Source organism: Buteo buteo, chromosome 26, assembly GCF_964188355.1.
Source record: "Buteo buteo chromosome 26, bButBut1.hap1.1, whole genome shotgun sequence".
NCBI lineage: Eukaryota > Metazoa > Chordata > Aves > Accipitriformes > Accipitridae > Buteo > Buteo buteo.
This window is the reverse complement of record NC_134196.1, coordinates 14,075,169-14,095,631: the sequence shown is the minus strand read 5'-3', so window position 1 is coordinate 14,095,631 and position 20,463 is coordinate 14,075,169. Positions and strand designations below refer to the sequence as shown.

Genomic DNA, 20,463 nt, shown 5'->3' with positions numbered 1-20,463 from the left:
GATTTATTCTTTTAACTTCCTCAGCTGCTTTGAAAATCCTGCTCAAAGCTGATGTGTAGCTGTTAACAAAGCTAATATGCTACAGGTATTTGCTTTAAAGAGAACTGGCATTTGACAGGGGCAGAGGAACAGAGTATTTGTGTAGCTTTCCTTTGTTTGTAATCTTGAAGTAGAACCAGTACAAAGGAGGTAAGCTTGGAGGAAAATTTACAACAGAAAGAAAATATCTTTACTGTGTTGATTCTGGTTTTTGTGCTACTCAAAATGTAGGATGCTGCAGAATAACCAACTACGCCAGGTTCCTACTGAAGCACTCCAGAACTTGCGCAGCCTGCAGTCTCTGTGAGTATACTTGATAAATGAACCTGTAACCTTGCATGAACAGTAATATGTGATTACCTATTAACTACTTGTTAATATCACTTAATAATGTGCTGAATCAACTTTTTCTTTCAACTCTCTTTGAGCTGCTTTTCAAGAGAATTGTACTCTCAATTAAACATCAGAAGTGACTGATTTCATTCCAGTAATTTCATGACCGTGGCAGCTTCTTTGCAGTGTTCTAAACTGTTTTACCATCTGAGAAGACACTCCTTGCCCTGCAATGCTTTCTGTCTGTCAAGAAGAATATGGTCCCTTGAGCACTGGTCTTTCCCATGGTTTCTTGTTAAGATTCTTTACTGGGGAAAAGAAAGAACCCCAAATGACTCCCATGGTTTTTTTCATTTGGCATAATTTTTTTCTTTTTAAGCAGTATGGAAAACACTATTAACTCATGAAACAAAGTGTACTAGAGGATGCTTAATTATATTCTGTGCTTCAGGCAGGTCTCTGTATTTATAGTTCTTGACTGTGCTGTGCTGACTCAGTCCACAAGCTTCAGTTTTAACAGAACTCCTGCCAAAACTCTAGACAAGGAGTGAGGATTGGCTGCTTCGTGGTATGAATGAAATTATTTTGATGTGCTTCTGCCCCGTAACATAAGGATGGTTGTACCAGGTTATGCTAAAAGCTGACCTAGACCAGTATCCAGTCTTCAACAGCAGATGCCAAAGGAAAACTAGAAGGTCCGGCAAAGAATATAGTAATACTCCTTTGGTAAAATATCCCAGCTGCCGGAGGTTTGTACTCAAGGACTCACTGAGCCTATTGTGGCTTCTTTGAATTTAATCGCTCTTAAAGGGTTTTCTTCTCTGAGTTTGTACGATTGCTTTTTGAGCCAACGTAACACGATTTTTCGTGGCAGGGTATCTGCTGATTGGCTAGCCCTGTGTAGCATGGTGAAGTAGCTCCTGTTACTTACTCGGAACTTCCCACCACATTTGATGTCCCCAAAGTGCAGCATCAGGGGAAAGTGGAAACAGCAGTTCTTTATTGATGTATGCCAGATTTTATAGACTTCTGTTGTATCTCCGTTAGTCATGTTTTTCAGACGTAGGCTGATAGGATTGTTTCTCATGTGGGAGCTATTCCCTTCCTCTGGTCATTCTTCTCACTCTTACTGAACTTTTTTTCAGTTCTCATATATATGATTTGAGACAAGTCAAGGAGGGATCGGACCTGCACAGCATGTTTAAATTTGCACAACATGGATTTATAGAGGGGAATTATGGATGCTTTTTTGTTCGCTTTCCTACTAACTCCTCAAACTTTGTTTTGCTTAAATTTTTTTTAACCTTTACTGAACACTGACCTGTTATTTTCATACTTACTACAACTGTGGGACCTCTTTCTAGCATGTTAGTAGCTACTCAAGAGTTTTTCATGTAAAGTTTGAATTGCCTTTTCCCTAAGTACCTCACTTGACACCTGTCTATACCGAAATTCATCTGCCATGTTCTTGTTCAGTCAATTGAGTATCATGAGTTCCTTCTGCTGCACTTGCAGGTCACATTTTGCAACCACAAGGCCACTCCTGCTGTCTCAATCCAGGACACAGTAAATAGAGTATGTTTCTGAATTATCCACAGAATTTCATTGTCACCTGATGCAAAAAAAAAAAAAAGACTAAATTTTCTAAAGGACCTACTGATTTTGGATGTGCAGCATAAAATATCTAGATGATTGAAGATAGGCAGACAGGTTCTTTGGACAGAGGAAAATGTCAACTGACTCTTCTCTGTGCTTTAGTTGACCACCTTATATTTTCACAGAATTACTTTGAAATAAAATTATTTTCCAAAAAAGTTCCAAGATCCAAATGTGGAAGTCAATCTGGAAGTTCAAATAACTATCACAAAAATTGTTGCTACAGTGTGCGCTGATCACCAGTGTCACTGGTAAGAGTCTTAACAATGACAAGGATAGAGTGAGCATCCGTACCAAGCTATCCAGTCTGGTTAAGATGTATTGGTTGAGAAATTGTGTTGAACGTGCTCTTCTTTTTTTTTATATAAAGAAGTTCCACCAGAAGGTTAACATCTTTTGCATACATTCAATTCAGCCAAAATCTGAATAACAGAATTAATGAAATGAATTGATTTTCAGCAAAATTATGTCATCTGTGTATAACTTACCACTACACAGACACGCATTATACTGTATTAGCTCCCAGGTTCTTATGTCCGTCTTGAACAACATTTACCTCTTTAATATACAAAGCATTTGTTAAGGTTCCTAAAGGTTAAACAGCCCTAAGAATTAATTATCTTATAATTGTTATTTGGTCAGTGCCTTTTTTCTTTATTGACCAGACAGACTGAAATATCTCAGCCATATACTTTTGAGGTTACAGTTCTTTCCTTTGATCTTTGAAAAAGTCATGAGAAAATGCTGGTCTAGTGACTATATTAGATTTTCTTTCTGCTAAACAAACAAAAAAAATCTTGCTGAGATCACATCGCTGTATACATATTCTGGACCAAAACACGATAAGCCAAGCAAACAAGAGTTCCTTTGTTGCTCTGAAAAAGACTGTTGAATTTTCAGCACAGTTTCTAAACAAAATGACAGTCTCACTCAGACTTTGCTGCAAATTTTTTTTTCCTTGGGTGAAGAAGTTGAAGAAGTAAACCAAACATAGTTTGTGCAGTCTATGTAAAGGACCGATATTTTGCGACAGAATTAAAACAGAGGAAGAATAGGAGCGGTCAGTGGAAACCTTTAGACAGCTGTGTAGCAGACCCAAGATGGAATGATACGGGTTTGTACAGAAAAGCTACTCACCTGAAAGACGATCACCAGCAAAAGAGACTTCTTTGAGGAAAGGAAAACTATTACTCTTTTGTTTGCTTAAATGGGGTTGTGCCTGTCAGATGAAGGTGTGCACAGATTCAGTTTCTTGTTTCATACAGTCTAGGAATTTTCTGCTCACAAGGTGGTTCTTGCATTGGTTTCTGATTTACAATAGGAATTATTTCTTGAAACCTTTGAAATAGCAGGAGTCTTTTCAAGAGTGTAATTAAGAGGTTAAAAGCCTTCACAAAGGCAATTCCTATAAGATAGCAACTTCTTGTATTTATTATGTTTAACTATGCAGGTGGCATGATTCCTGAAAGCCTGGTTAACCCTTTGCTTTAGGTTAGTATAGATGCAAAAAACTGAAAACCAGTGACAGGAGTGAGGCCATACTACCTGCTACCTTAATCAATGTGAAGAGGATTATGTCAAAATCATTTTTATATAAGTATACATATATAATTGTGTGTGTGTACATGCACAATATATGGGTATATGTATGCACACACAAGTTTTCCATGTTCACTCATCATGCAAATTCATCACATATTTTTGCACAAAAAGGTACTTCTGGATAATATGCTCCCCTTATTATCTAGTTCCAGGCTCAAAAATTACAGTATATGTATCGATATTGATAGATACATTAATTAATGTTAAATGGCATGGGGCACACAGAACAAGAACTGGTGTATTGCAGGAACGAGCAACAATTTCTTCCACTCTCTTGTTCAAGTTGTAATATTGCTGCCATGCAAAATGGCGTGAGAAGTTTGAGTGATAAATATTCATAAATTTCTTAAGGCTTGACCTAACTCTAGAATAGATCAGTCTTCTTCAGACAGCAGACATTATTTAATAAATACTATAAAATGAGAAATGGCCACAAAAAAATTAACCAAAAAAGCCTAAGATTTGTGAATTTCATCTTCCAACAGCAAAAATCTATGAGAAAACCTTTTTACTGTTGCCTCAAAACAAACAAACAACAATATGTTTTTTTTCTGTCACTGAAGAAAAAATAAGATTAAACAATATTAAAACTTCTCCAATTTTATAAAAGTCTTTGTAGTTCAATAGTCAACAACAGTGATGTGCTACTTTGACTGATAAATGAGTTCAGCTACCAGAGCTTGGGCAATGATTGTGTAGGACTCCAGTGCCCTTTGTGGCAGGAGGATTTAAGGAAGTAACCAGAACTTGTTGATTTTGAGATGTGGCTTTGATCTCCAAGTTCAGCATAAGGATATCTTCAATTTATTATATGGGCTATAATTTTCCTCTGAAAACTAGTGTGAATACAAATTATCTGGATTACTAGTCCTAATGATTCAAATGGCATTTATTTCCATTAAGCCAAAAAGAGGAAAATATGTTCGCAGGTACCATGGTTGAAAGGGAGGAACACATAATCACTGACGTGTCACTACTTAGATCTTGGCAGCAGGGTCTGAAGTGTCACTTGAATGCTGTCTTCCCTGTTACTCACCTTGAGCAAATGTGTTTCTTCAGAACTGACTATAAGCAGATGGTCTCTGGATTTTGTGTTTCCCACAGCATCAATATCTCCATTCTGCTTTTAAATCAAGCATTTTAGTGATTTTTAATATACCTGTATAGTCCAAAAATCTTTGTCATGGTATATTGATTTGTTCTTCAAGTATCATTATTAATTAACAGCTTGTTTTCTGTCCAACTTTTTTCATTTAATGTATGTATTTGTTTAAATAGGTAACTTTTTTTCCTCCAGTGTGATTGTCCTGCAGTTTCCAGTGACATCCCTTGTATACCAGAATTGGCATATAATTTAAGTATTTTTGAACAAGAAGGGATTGGTAAAGCAGGCAATGACATATCAATAACTTTTTTTAGATTTTTTCCCTAAACATGTTAACACAAATTTTGTATTACTAGCAACTGGTAAGTTGCAGATTTCCATTTGCAAATGTTGCTAAATAAAGGAGGAAAATGTAATTGGCATTGCTGATGGAAAAGCAATCCTTTGCAGTGAATACTACTCATGAAACTTCACTCCCTGTTTAATTTTTTGTTTAGACATCAGTGTTAATGAGCAGCTTTTACTGCTGCATTGTCAGACACAGAAATAGTCAAAACCAAGAACACATTGGGTGCTATCTCACTGCCCATGCCAAACCGGTCATGAAGGACATTTAAAAGCAAGCATTATTTACTGTATCACCTGCTTTCATTCCTGTAAAATTTAAGAGGACTTTTACTTTAATAGTAGAAAATAGGGCAGAATACAACATAGCTCATCTTCCAAATCGCTGGAAACCATTGATAGAGGGAAAAAATAAACCATCTTTTCTCCCTTGACAACCTGCAAAGTTGGGATTTAGTGAAGCAAATTAGTTTGACTTTACAAGGAACAAGAAAATAATATCAATGAAATTTGCTTTAAATTTCCTAACAGAATTTGTAAATCACTTAAATTTTATTTTTAAGATATTTTGGTATTTGTGGAGCAGCTGATGGTGACCCTGAGTTTTACATAAAAGATTATCTAGAAATCATCTTGGATGTTCTTAATTACCTGGCTGGAACAGGTCAGCAAGTGGATTTTTCATCTTCCTACTCCTCCAAATATTTGACATTACAAGAGAAGTTTCCATTCTTAATCCAAACAAAGAGTTGAAGACTTTGAGGGCACAGAGTTCTGAAATGTTTCCAGTTAAGGCTTGAAACTAAAAAGCCTTTTTTTCAGAATTGTTAACTTTAAACAATTTTTTTCCGGTTTGATGCTTGTGTTAATAATCCTCATTTTTAGTTAAAAGAGAATACAACTTTGATGAAATCACATTCTCCCAAGAGAACTGTTTTCATGAAAAGACAGGAGCTTTAGTTGTGGTTTTCCATGTCACACCCCATGGTAATGCAGCCTACAGAAGGCATTATCCTTCTTAGGAAACCCGGTACCTCAACAGGTACCCACAAACTCCCTGAGGAGGAATTTCCCACAGTTTAAATCACGTTTGTGTGTAGCCATGCAGGTGTCTGTACACATACGCAAAGATGTCTCAAAACTCACCATTGCAGTCTGCTCATGTTATTGCACATCTTAACCATCCGAGCTACTAGAGCCCAGGGGCACACCAGATAACACAAGGGTGACTGAAACATGGAGCACTAGTACAATCACAGACCACCTCTCTCAGTCACACTTTTCTAGCTTGATAAGCAGCTGGGAGGAAGACAGAGGTGCAAGGCTCCCTAAAATGTATGTGCTACTAATTTTTTTGGGTGCAGTCCCTAACTCAACCATCTGTAGGGCCAGTTGCTTTCAAAGTGGGGTGCAAAAAGGCCGAACTAGATCAGCAATTCCAGGCCACTGGGTGATGTTTTCTTTCATCTAGTAGAAGCCACTAGGCATCTGACTCTTTTCTGTCTTCTGAGTAATCTCAAAAGGGGTTTTTTTTGTCACATTTGTAAGGGACGGACAAATTTCTCAACCTCAGAACTGCTAGCCAAAAATCATCCTGCATGGCTGAAGCCTGCCAGGACGTACACCACGTGTGAGAGGAGGACAAGAAGCCGCTGTTGGAGTGGTTAGCAGTACAGAGGCTCACCCTAGATTTCCAAGGAGATCTTCCAGGGCACCACACAGTGACAGACTGTGGCTACAGCCAGCCTAGCAAAGCAAACAGTGCTTCAGAGTGCTCCCAGGCACTGGCCATGACAGTCTGTCCTGCTGCACCGTTAACAGGGTCCTTGGCACACTTTTGACCCGTGCCAAATAACATTTGCGTGAACTGTTCCCGGGAGCCATCTGGCAGTTCTCATGCCCCTGGGACCGTCCCCAGTAGGTGCCCTGCATACAGCCACCTCGCTTGGGAGGCGAGGAGAGGTCACCAGCGTAACGCGGGCCACTCCGAGCCAGTTGGCTGCAGGACCTGGGAGCATTCCCAGCCACACCAAATGTGCCGGTCTAGCTGTGGATTCCTGATCTGAGTCTGCAGCCAGATTCCTAGGATAACCCAACAACTCCTGCTGGCTCCCACTTTTTCCCACCTGTGGGGATTGAGGGTACCCAGTGTCAGAGCCAATCTTTGTATAAACATAGCATTACAATTGGCTGGTTTTGCTTTATGCAACATGCTAGCATCCTGGCCCACCGTCTCGAATGCAGGTTAACCAAACACGAGCAGCAGGTTTGGATACGAAGAGGAACACTAAGGATTGAAACTCCCAGAGCTGCAGAGACCTCCTGATGTAAAACTGAGCAGTGGGACAGAAACAAACGCTACTAAACTGTGACTTGTGACTTCTCTTTTTTGGTCTTGCTGTTGCCGTACCGGGTTCTTTGTATCAGTCCTGTAGAAGCCCATACAAGGGCAGAGATGAAAGCGAGCTGTGGGAACCGCTGTGCTGGTGTGTTGTAATTAAGCTTTTACAATAGTCCTATCATTTTCCCCTGTGGACTGAAGGGGATATCCTGCGTAAAAGGCCATGTTTGAAAAACATGGCTCACAATAGCCAGCTATATTTTCATTACATCCACTTTTCAGAGCCAGTTTCGATGTCACTTGCCATTACTTAAATGAGGCTTTAGTCAAACTCCTGTGAACAAACCCTTGAGATGGTCCGTGTCACCACACGCTAGCAAAGATGGTGGGGCTGCAGGTGACTGCTCCTGCCTGCTATATGTGGGGAGGCCCAGACAGGCCATGTCCCCAGCCCCTATCCGTCATTGACCCATACCTTGGGGTGAGGCTCCGCTGTGGCTCCCAATAATAACAGAGCCAGGTCAGGAGAAGAGGAAGGTGGTAGGAGAGGGAGGAGCCTCTTTAAAGGAGATTCTTTAATCCACCATGCCCAAAATCAGTCCTCGTGTGCTCTCACTTCTCTGCCTCCCCACCTGTTATGTATAGCCCCTTTTCATTTGGTTTTACCTCTCCTATTTTAAACTTAAAAGTCAGAAGAAACATTTTGTCCTTGACTCTTTATCTGTCTTTGTGGCTCTCCTCTTTTCTGGTCCCTTCATGGTATTCAGGCCCTCATCCATTGTGAGAAGAGACAATCCATGTAATAGCTGTTTATTTCAGAGGGGAGAATGATGTGGGAGAAACCTCCTTCCCGATCCCGTATCTAGCATTGATTTAACCCTGAATGAATGAGCAAGACTCTCCCAACAGGACATGAAGGAATTTCATGATCACAGGGTACATCCAGTTTGTAGCTGGGCTTGCTCTTGAGGAAAAACTCAGAAAAAGGAAAAAAAATATATTTCCCTTAGAAACCTACCAGTGGCATAAAACTAAGTATGCAGTCGTATTGAATTGATCAAGAAATGCAAATCAAATATTTTTCAAACATCTACCTTCACCCATTTTAGAGTACCAATAAATGAGTCCTGTTTACAATTCTGTATGAATGATATCTTTTCATAATTTATGCACATGGCTGTAGCATTTGCAGTATGTCACAGGAAACACCAGTGGGATACAGTCCACATAGCTCAAGCATTTGCTTTGAAAGGTTTGGACATTTTAAGTGAGCTCATGGTGAATTTCATACTGGCTGCTTTATTTACATGCTGCCTATCAGAAGAAATCAAGTATTTCTGTTTCCCTAAATTGGCTCCCTCTGGAATATAATAGCAGCTTTCAAACTCACCACATGTTATCTATCTATTTTCAATTCTAAATAGGGTCCTGTTTGTGAGTTAATGGGTTTAGTTCTGGAAGTGCCAAAACTTTGATCAACACATGTAAAACAATTGGCTGAAAACGGCGATTATGTTCAATGCTTTATACATCAGTGTGCATTACCTACAGTATGACAGGAAACATAACCACTGCTGAAACCTTATAATATCTGCAAGAGGGAAAACGGTACTTGGAAATTTTAAAAAGATTAGATAACCAAAGAGTACTTGAGGCAGTACTTCTTACAAGCACTTGCAGGTTATGTAATCAAGTTATAGGACCTGCGGCACAAATCATTGTAGCTTCTTGCTTTATTTAAACAATAATTCAACTACCTAGAATTTCATTTATATTACAGCACTCCTCCTTTTCTTTCTATGTTGCGTATTTTGTTTACATAGGCAGTGGTGGGTTTATATTTGGAAACTTCAGCTATAAAAAAAATCAGTTCCTTGATTTGCTACTGAATATTGGTAAGATAAAAATCCTGATCTCACTGATGACAGCAGAAATATTGCCATTTCAGCCACAGGACTGCATACAAACAACTGACTGTTGGCTTTACCACGCAGCCAGGCATCCTGTGAGTAACTCCTGTGGAGTCAACGGGGATGTCAGAGCTGCACAGGCAGGCTCCATATTGAACAAGATGTTAACTGTAATACAGTAACACATTTAGTTTGAATAAAGCCTCTATTCTTTAATCAGTGTAACTGTCAAACTAAGGCAACTGTAACTTCTTAGTTTACATACCAGCATCACCCAGGGAAGAAATTTACTTCTGACTGAACACAAAGAAACCTCATCTACTCATTCAAATTATACCTTATTTGACAACACAGGCATAGCATGGTTGTTGCCTGGGGAATGGGGGAGGTACAGCATGAGTATTTCTAAACATTTCCAGCCTCACCCATTTGTTGACAGACCCTTGAGTTATTTTGGAAGCTCTGTCTCTGCTGCCTGCCATGTCAGTTATTATATTGAAAATTTAATTGTACAAGGGCTTTGACACTGAACTTTATAAATTTGTTCCAACTGACCTTGTCTCAGTTATTTGCCAGCCTGGCACGGAGCCTTAGCAGTCATTATTTGTTCTCATGCAGTAGGTAGGAGCAGCATGGAGCAGGAGATAGAATGGACCTGACATTTTACATGACTGTAAATGAGGAAGCAGCTTTAAATAAAGAGATTAGTATGCTCGCCACAAAGAGTATTGCGTTTCTCTCAAACAGACCGAATTTAGGTTGTACAGAATTACTTCTTTGTACCCTGGGTGTGGCTGTTTGTTCTATAGTGTTTTCAAACATCTATTTAAATTTATTTCTCTTTCACCATTCACTTAATTACTCCTCTGTACAGACATCTTCAAGAAAAGTTTTAGAGCATAGCTTTCATGTTCTGAACAAGGTACAAGTTACTACAACACATTAAAAGCAGAAAAAGTGTATTGGAGTACAGATCACCATCTGGATGTTTCACAAAGTTTCAGAAATCTGAAGCACGCTTTTAAATCTTTCCCTGAAAGCATCACAACGGGAAAGCAAAACAGAGCAAAAGCAAAAGCCAATGAATATATGACATAGTATTTCTAGTGCCACATCTGCAAAAAGTTCAGTAGATCTAATCCTTATTTACAGAAGTGTGAGAGCAAGATATCACCTGCAGACTCTGAAGACGTACGATGTGCAGTTGAGCTCCCTCTGTTGGCTCTGCAGCGACTGAAGTGTATTTAGTAACTTCTTTTTCAAAATAAATACACGTATTAGCAATGCTAATCTCTATTCAAAAATCATTTTGCTCCACTGCTAAAAAATGTGAACTTCAGTGTTCATTAGAATCATTGGAATAAACTATATTTAAGAAAAGGTAAAACGGGAACAGAGACTCAGAAGTGAGTTTTATTTTTGGCTCTTAGAATGGGTGTCTAGTGTATGAAAACCCAAATCATCTTGCAGCTCAGTGATTTATAGGTTCTGAAAGAGAATCTCTGGCTGAGTTTCTTGTACTTTTTTATTCCATACTTTCAAATAATTGGGAAAGGAAACAAATTCATACCCCATTTGTAGAGAGGCTCTGCTCAAAAACGATCAGTGTGTGCTCTCAGTGAGTTGATGGCTCCAAAGGAGAGCTGTCTGCAGGGAGCCGGCTGACAAGGAGACTTGTAGACACCATGTCAGGTCTCAGGGGTGAGGCTGCAAGCCAGGTGGAAATGTAGAATCTCCAGGAAATGAAAAATGGATGTGGCAACCCATGTCCATCCTTTGGGGTTGTGTTCTTGGTGATAAATTCTGATAGCCATTGTGTAAGTCCACTGTTCTTTTCTCAGAGTCAATTTTCTCTATTTCTTTTTCTCCTAGACGTTTGGATGCCAACCACATCAACTATGTGCCCCCCAACTGCTTCAATGGCTTGGTCTCCCTTAGACACCTGTGGCTAGACGATAATTCTTTGACAGAAATTCCCGTCCAAGCTTTTAGAAGTTTACCAGCACTTCAGGCAATGACATTGGCACTGAATAAAATTCATTACATACCAGACTATGCTTTTGGAAACCTCTCTAGTTTGGTAGTTCTGTAAGTTTTATTGATTGCTTTTTAGACACAATCTCAGCTTCTTTGCAAGGCTTTGACCTCTTTATGATAAATTACTTGAAGATGCAATGTTTAATTCAGATGTTGCTTGAGACAATCTTTAATGATTAAATATTCCCCTAGTCCCTCCCCAGTTGGCAAATGATAGGTAAATAGGTATATACATGGGTTAATTAAACATCTGTTTTGTTCTTATAGTCTTAATATTAAATTGATATCTTGGGGCTATAAATCTGCAGTTTCCCTTTTACATTTGTACTAGGCTTAGTGATACTCCTTTACCAAGAGGTCAGTTTTGTTTGTTGCAGAAATCATTCTTTTTGAAATATAAATTAAGTTTTCTGAATTGTATATGTACTACAAACCAAAACTTTAAAAAATTATCTTGGTGAAGCAGATTTTTTACATCGTCCTACAGTTAAACTAGCATTTGCTAAATCACTTGTTTTGATCTAGCTTAGAAGTTTTCATGTTCAATAAAGGACTATGTAAGGGAGTTAAAAAATCACCCTATCTGGTCAGCAAAGCAAACAGGAAGAGATGAATTGTGTGCCCTCTTAAGACTCTAAGGCTGAATGAGGGAAGATTAGAAACAGGAAATGAACTGAAAGCTTTCTGGGTGACTTGGAAAGAATGCTGTCCAGTAGAAAAAGTATGCATTTCCCTTCATGGAAAGTATATGTAGCTTTGTATTTTGTTATACTTGCATACCAGTGCAACTAAACAAAACCTGTGTAGCTTGCACAAAAATCTGGAAGGTATATTGTGGAGCGCGGTTTCAGTTTTTTATCTTCTGGGAATGTACCAAGTGGAAAAAATTCTAGACTGGCTGGAGAAACTGAGGTGGAGAAGTTATTTCAGGATACTTTGGAAAACATTAGCATTATTAAAGAGAGAATAATATATTCAAGCTTTACAAGCTGCCTGAAACCATAGTCTGTAAGACACTTAGCATATTTTAGCATATTCTAGCCCCAGTGTAAGCATTGGACCTGGCACATTCCGGGGTTCTTTAATGACATTTATAGTCACCATCTCTGTCTGGTGCTTAATATATTCATATAAGCATATAGGGCACCAAAAATGGCGGTAACAACTGCTGTGTGCTGCAAAATCTTTGCCTTCTCTTTACATTAAGTATCAATCCCATTCAAGTTAAAGAACAGATGGACTTGTCATTTGACTGAGCCTCTAGACTTGTCTCAGTAATGAGATACTTCTCATAGATTGAATGTTGTTCTCTAGATCCCTACCAGAAATATAGTGATAAGAGAACAGTTAAGAAATGCAGGAGAAAATAATTTCTTTTCAAGCCCTGATTGCTTCTGCTCAAGTTAGGTTTCCTTAATTCAGATCTGCCTTGCTTATTTCTAATCTTCTGGGCTTCGTATTGATTAATAATTGAATCATTCCTCATGATCTACAACATCTGATATTTTTGGCTCATCAAAATCTTTGTGTGTGGTTCTGCTTTCTTTTGTTTGCTACTCTATACAGTCTGGCAAATTTTCAACTCAGTGCAAAAATGCATGGTCAATTGGAGCAGGTTTGAAGCTCTATCATTAAAGACTCAACCATAATTGGAATTTGAAGATGCACTCTTTATGCTAACTAAAGCATTAAAGGTCAGTGTAGTCATTAAAAAAAAAAAAAAAAAAGTTGATTATGTTTCTTCCTAGCAAAGGAAAAACCCACAGCACATTTGCATTTTGCCATCAGAATCCCTGCCTTTATGGACAGGTAAACTCAATTTCTGTAGGTTCAGCAGAACATTCAGAGAGTCTCTGACCTTTAATATTATTTTCAGAGCAGAATGAAGCATTGAAGGGAAAGGGCCTGGAAGCCCCTCATTCACAGCCCTTCTTTTCTTTTAAAGTACTACTCCTGTAGTTTCCCTCCACTATAGGGGTAGAGTGTCAAGAATAAAAGGGAAAATCTGCTGGGAAAAAGGCATCCTTTTTAAAAAAACAATCTGAAGTGGCTCCAAGTTGTATATACTCACATTAATGAGCTTCACATAGAGTGGTTTTTTTCCATATTGGACTAAAAGGCTTAGAAATAGGCAGCACTCTGAGCCTTTGAGGGGGGGATTGTTTGAAAGATATAAAAAAATTACTTTCAATTGCTAAACATTTGAGAAAGTAGCTGTTGATTTTTGTAGTTACAAAGGAAGGCAAGTTACAGCACTCCTAGGATTGGTTAGTTTACTCATCTCAGTGAAGCAATGACTTTTTTGTCCTGTGGCTTTGTGTCTTCTTTCATACTGCAAGCCTAATGCCCCTTTCCTGTCTGCTGTATTATCCATCTCCTCACCTGCTCCTCTGCTGTGCCATACCCTCTAACGCCCTCCGAATATACACCTTCCAAATATACATCTCACACACCACACAGTTTTTAAGACATGTTAATTAACCACCAGTGAGATTATGTCTATGATTTCCCAGTATTCGATATGCAAACCCCAACCTGGAACTCCAGGATATACCCTTTTTAAACAATCTAGGTGGTTTTAAAACAAATCCCTTCTATGAAACCAAATGGAAGCCTGCGTGGGTGGGGAGATATCGGGAGAAAGGGGGGAGGGCATTGAAGGTACCTCCTATACATGCTCTTGCAAAAACATGACTTGCATATAATCAGTGCATGCCTGAAAATAAGTTTCTTTTGATTTAACCATCAAAATGTTTTGCTTAAGTCCACTGTGTGTAGTGTGCTTTCCTGACTGTGTGCTTAATGTTCCCCTGCAGACATCTCCATAACAATAGAATCTACTCCCTGGGAAAGAAATGCTTTGATGGGCTCCACAGCCTAGAGACTTTGTGAGTTGACCTCTTATTTGTTTCCTTTTTTCTAGAGTGTTTTCATTAATATTCTGAAAGAATAAAAATAGCCTAAAAGCCAAATGTGGTTTTTGGCTTGCCTAATCGCTACAGGATCTAAGTGATGGTTTACAATGACTCTATGTAGCAAATCCTATTTTTGACTATAAAATTAGTTTGCCTTTTTAATAAGCATTGTCAATTGATAAATTGTTTGAATGACAGTTGAAAACTGTACTGAGCATTGAAAAAGAAGTGGCTATTCATGAACAGTTACATTTGCCTAGCTTAGTACTATTTGTTTGTCTTGTTTAATCAATAAAGCTAATAGCTAGATTGGGAAATTGTCACAATGAAAAGCTTTAACATTAAGAAACTGTCTTGCCATAGAGGAGGGTTATAAAATCAGATGGTTTTATTTTTTGTATCCCTGGAAAAAGCGAAAGTGACAGGTGGCCAAATTATGCATGTGTTTTACAAGGCAGGAAGAGGAATGTTTCAGTTGTATCCAAGTTTTTGTCTTTAAAGAGCTCTAATAAAGAATAGCACTGGTAGAGATTGAAATTTCCTCAAGTTTTCACTGTAGTTCTGTTCATACCAATTCAAATTTTCTTGAGTTTTCTAACAAAAAATAATTCTACAGAAGAACACACAACAGGAATGCGGTGCTGACAGTTATCAAAGTATTTTGCTACAGAGTTAGTCAAATAAAGATGTTGTCTGCTAGAGTAGCCCACAGAACCCCAAAATGCTATGGGGACAATAAAACCTTGTGTACCTTCCCCCTGGCACCTGCCACAGTCAGCTGCATCATTTTCAGAGATTTTAGGTATTTCATCCAACCAGGACAGAGCCTAAAAGGCCTGTTATAAGGAACAAATAGACAGTTTCAAACATGAATAATGCTAGTCTAAAGGTGACTTTTGCTTTCTCATCCACAGAACTGTGTACTGCCCACTTTCATGTTTCATTAAGATCAGAAAGCCAGAAGTTTGGGGCTTTTTTTTTTATCAGTAATTTTGATCACATTGATCCCTTGCCACTGAGTCGCAATTTTACAATTTTGACTTTTAGCTGGCTATGAGTTGAGAGGAAGTCCCTTAGTGTAGCACCGGAAAGGGGGACAGGAAAGGGAGAAGGAAAATGTAATTGTTTGTTTTGTTTTTGTAAGTGAGATTCACATGGCACTTGGTCAAAAATGGGGAAAAACAGAACAATGGAATAAGTAATTGCAAACCCAGTCCCAGCCACCTGGCATGAGAGATTAAAATATAGAGGACAGTCAGGAACCTGGAAATAGGTGTAGGTGCAGCCACTTCAATTCAATAGGAGAATGTAACACTTGCCTCAAGCATAGTCATTGCATACTGTATAGACTAGTTTCCAGATAGTTTCAAGATAAGCTAAAGAGATCCCGGTGTAAATGATGGACGCCAGCTTTAAGATCATTCATTTGCATGGACGCATAGGTCTGGAAATAACATATCACTGGAGGGCAAAACCAAACAGTACACGCCTGTAATCTCTTTTTGTCAATAAGCAGGAGAGAGAGATTTACAAGCAGGAAGGAAAGCCTTGTTGAGTTCAGACAGCAGTTTCCTGCCTGCATTACTTCAGCCTGATACTGTTTCATTTTCAATCTATTGTAAACTGTGATTTGTGTTTTGCCTTTTCAAAAAGGCTTTTGCTCAAGTTTTTCAGACTATATTCTTCACAAAGTAGTACCAGAGAGCATCACAGTGAAGTGGTATATGTCAATTTTAGTTTCAGGTGTCTCCTGAATGCTGAAGGACACACATGTCATGCTGAGGGCAGAAGTAGGCTTATAGTCCATTCAGCCTACCAGAGTAAAATCTAATTACCACTGCAGCAAGAGCAGTTCTTAAAGCAGAGGTCACTACCTTAGCTAAACTATCATTTTTATGATTTGTGTGGTTACAAACATTCTCTGTGTGAATATTGACAAATCTTAAAATTAACAATACAGTTAATGGTAACGTTGAACTTTTACTGTATGTTTTTCCACTTGTTTTAGCCAGAGGAAGATTTCCCCCAATCATTTTTACCATCCAAACTCCAGTATGTCTTATTTTTACCACTTAACCATCAGGAAAAATCTCTTCAGAGGTTTTTTCATCAGCGAAAAAAAAGAAAGACTAATACAACTAGACAGTGAGTCAGAGGCAAATGAAACCTTTGTAGTAAGATGTATTAGCCATGTAAAATGCAGCTCACCATACAAAGTTGTTGAATATTCTGTTTGAAAGATTTTTTTTCCTGTTAATACTTTCAAGTAATGAAAAGGGTGGGCAATTTACAAAACAGCAAATCCCGTAGTAGTATCTGAATCCACTTATGTTCTCTTTATTGCAGAATAGCTAAGATATAACTAAAAATAGGATGCTGATAAAAAATAGGAATGATAATGTGCCCTAAATAGAGTTTGTTGGAAAACATCCATACACTTTTGAGGATTTCCTGGCTTTTGGCTGGATGTGTTTATTCAATGCATGGAAGATGATATTTCATTACAAATGCCAACAATTCTGTGTTATCCATTATGCATTGCATAACCTAAATAATAAAATCTATTTTCACACAGAGATTTAAATTACAACAGTCTGGACGAGTTCCCCACTGCTATCAGGACACTAACAAACCTAAAAGAACTGTAAGTACAGAGCTCATATTAGGAAGGAGGATGTTTTGTCTAGTGTGTGATTATTTTTTTTAATGCTGGTGATTTTATCAGTAATCCTTAAAAACTGATATCCTAGGAAAAACTAATAAACATGCCATCATGCATAAAAGATAATTTTCAACATTCAGTTTAGAGAATTCAGGTTCTGACAACTTTTACTTTTATACTGCATTCTGCAGTGGCTTTTTTCCAGGAACTTCATCCTTGGAATACAGTAAATAATAAACACAATTAATTCACTTTGAGTCCCAAACACAACAGTTGGATTATGCAAACAATTCAATATATCACAGTCTTCTAGTCTAAGAAGAAGAAGGTGTGGCACCCTCATTAGTCCACCAGATTTTAATGTCTTTACCTTCTTCCCTCCCTCTCCCCCATTAAATTAAAGCACTTTCTTTTCAATATAAATAGTCCTTTGTAATGCTGTAAATAAAATATTTCTGGATGCATAGACATAGTTTGCATTTAAAAAAATCAGCAATTAAAAGAACCCAGCCAAGTTTATTGTAAGAAACAGTTGAATTATAAAAAAAGAATGAAATTATATTCACACATCATACACACAATGTACACATCAATGCATACGTTCAGAATTCTTTCCATTTGAATTATTTACCACGTTACTGGTACCATCAGCATAGATTCTTGAAAAAAATAGGTAATCATATACTAGTTGGACATGGTTGTACCCCTGCTACATCACAAACTGATCTTAAAGCCGCTTTAGGTAGCTACCTGGGATTTTTTCCAAAGGAGGGATCCCCAGGCAGTGTTGACTTCAGCTCAGCACCTCCAGTGTTGGCAGAGTGCAGCTCTGGAGGAGGGAGTGGGGCTATGAGTTTCTCAGCCCTACTGTTCTCAGCTGCTGCTACGTCATCTGCTGGCTAAAATAATTGGTATGAAATCCAGTGGCCTTGAAGGCTAGCCTTTTTGCTGACCTCTGGAGTTAGTACCCAAACACGGATAATCCAGGTTTGCAGTAAATGCACCTTGCCTGACCCAGCAAAGTGCCTGATGTGCTTGAAAATACTACTGACCCCTGTAGGACTTCACCTCTAAGTATCAAACTTATTGTTTCAGATAAGCTCCTAGGTGCAAGAAAACTTTGGAGCGTGAAACTGCAACTTGACATCCCAAACCCAGCGCAGACCATGAGACCATGTGCTTCAGTGCTTTGTTTGGGCCCTGGAAGCCGATCTTATAAGTGCAAGGTGTCTCCCACAAGATGGTGCATGCCCTGCTGTTCTCACCCAAGTGGGAACCCCGGCCCACAGAGGTTTAGCTCACTGCAGGGCCACCTTAGTAAGGGTGTTTCTGGGTGGGACCTCACTTCTCTGTCAGAATTTGTGCTGAAAACACAGGCTATGGCTTTTTGTCTACAGCTTGGAGGCATCCAAGGCAGCCAGTCAGAGCTGGAGATCTACTGGCAAGTGGCCAGCGAGTCAGGGCCTTATCTGTTTGATGCTACAGGGACACCATTGTCCCAGACGCTCTGCACTTCGAGGTCTCAGCTGTAGGAGTAGTTACCTCTCCAAAGTAAGTGGGTATAGCTGTTACCCAAAGTTAATGCACGCGTAATGTTTTCCAGACTGGATTTTAAAGATACCTATAGAAGCATTTTTCCCAGTGCAGCCTTAATACAGTCTTTTTACCCAGAGGTGTAGGTAGATTTCACTGCTATTTTGCTGAGTATGTGAACAAACAGGCTAGGAAGTGCCTTCAGTTCAGACAGAGTGTTTCACTTGGGTACAGTGCCCCTGGACACAGGCTGCAGCCGTGAGCATGCTCTCTTCCGACCGGCTCAAAAGTGCTTCAGGGTCTTCTGGGCATAAATGTGCTGGAGCCTGCTCTTGGCTATGATGGGGCTGCTTCCTCACCCTAACTCAAGTCAGAATGGTGATGAGGGGCCAGACACTGCCCTGGGAAGTAGTCGTGCCATTTCCTTAGCTTTTCTGCCATGCACGGAATCCCATTCAATGCAGCCACAAAACCAGTCTGTTTACTGGTTCTAGATTAAATGGGATCCTCATATTGCTTAGAGTCTGCATCTGCATGATGCAGTTTTTATTGCATGCAAAAGAACTAGGGATTTAGAGCTTTGCTCTGTAGCTCATCAGCAGTAACACAATGCCTAAACAAGTAAAACTGATAATGTGGGACCTGTTCAAGTAATGGCCAAGTGTGCTTGCATCAGTGAACAATTTAAGGCTTTCTAAATGCATAAATTTAAGCTGGGAAGCCTTTTTCATACCCGACTGAACTAATGGGAGTTTCCCACACAAATCATCATTGTTCTTTTGAAATCTTAGTTGTGTCTTTTGTTTTTCACAATGGAGAATTACTCATATGAATAAAATCCAGTAATTAATGATGAAACAAAGATTTGGCCCTCTATCCAGCAGGCACAACTACATTGGATAGTTTGTTCGTGTCCACATTTAAAATATTTCAAGAAAAAGGTGTTTGTGGGAGGCTCAGCATAATACAATATAATGTATAATCATTTACTTGATAAACTTGTACAATCCATTATTATCCCAGCAAAAGAAATAGTTGCTTTTCAGCAAGTACAGCAGGGAATATATATACTATTTATTGATATTTATTTAATTATTAATATTTAAATATTAATCTTATTGGTTCATATGTGTGTGTGTGTGTTTACATTATATCTATAAACATACACACATAGATAAATGACATACAGCTACAAAGCAGTTTCCTGCTGAGGGCATCTGAATTTTAAAATGCCATTTTGCAGTTTACTTCATCTGAATGGTTTTGTTCATTTAGAAAAGTGCAGGATTCCAGCTATTTCATTCATTGCTTTGCTTTTCTCTAGCTTTTTTCAGTTCTGTCTTATTCCAGAAAACAAGGACATATCTTTACATACAGACACTTCTCTTATTACAAACAAAAAAAATTGTACATTGTGAATAGAGATTGTGCCTTCACTTTTTTTTTCTTACTGTGTAAACCATGTTTCCTTTTGTAGGGGATTTCATAGCAATAACATCAAGTCAATACCTGAGCGTGCATTTGTGGGTAATCCATCACTTATTACAATGTAAGTGATAAGTCTTTTCAATGACTCTTCCTATTAGAGAACTTGGAACTAAGTATCATATTTGTGGCTAATAGTCAAATAGCTCTTCTTGTAAGCGTACTGTGTAGCACATCATTACACAAGCAAACAAGCTCGTATCTTTCCAACTTTGTGGAAGGAATGGCAGTTTGCATGCCATGTTTAAGGGAAGCGAGTAGTGGTCTCTGGCGTTTGATGTTTTATTTGAACTATTTCTTCTAAGTCTCTTAGCTTTACTGGCAATGTAGAAGCTAGCAAAAATTACTCTTGATGGATTCCAGTCCGAGTTCCCATTGTCTTACATGAGAATGCATTTAATGGGCAAACCTCAAAATAAGAAATCATAAGATAAATATAAGAAAAATAGTGACTCATCTTGAGCAATATTATTCTATGAGCAAGAGCAGCATGACTTCAA

General features: G+C 38.6%; 1 protein-coding gene across 2 annotated transcripts in view; it reads left to right on the top strand.

Moving 5' to 3' along the window:
- Positions 1–20,463, top strand: part of LGR5 (leucine rich repeat containing G protein-coupled receptor 5) — a 93,681-nt gene that overhangs the window by 55,319 nt on the left and 17,899 nt on the right. Inside the window, exons 4-8 of one of the 2 annotated variants that reach the window (XM_075057878.1) lie at positions 271–342; positions 11,204–11,419; positions 14,185–14,256; positions 16,859–16,927; positions 19,956–20,027. In XM_075057878.1, coding sequence (XP_074913979.1) covers positions 271–342; positions 11,204–11,419; positions 14,185–14,256; positions 16,859–16,927; positions 19,956–20,027 — 501 coding nt within the window. The remainder of the gene's footprint in view (positions 1–270; positions 343–11,203; positions 11,420–14,184; positions 14,257–16,858; positions 16,928–19,955; positions 20,028–20,463) is intronic. The other variant, XM_075057879.1, reaches the window with a different exon arrangement.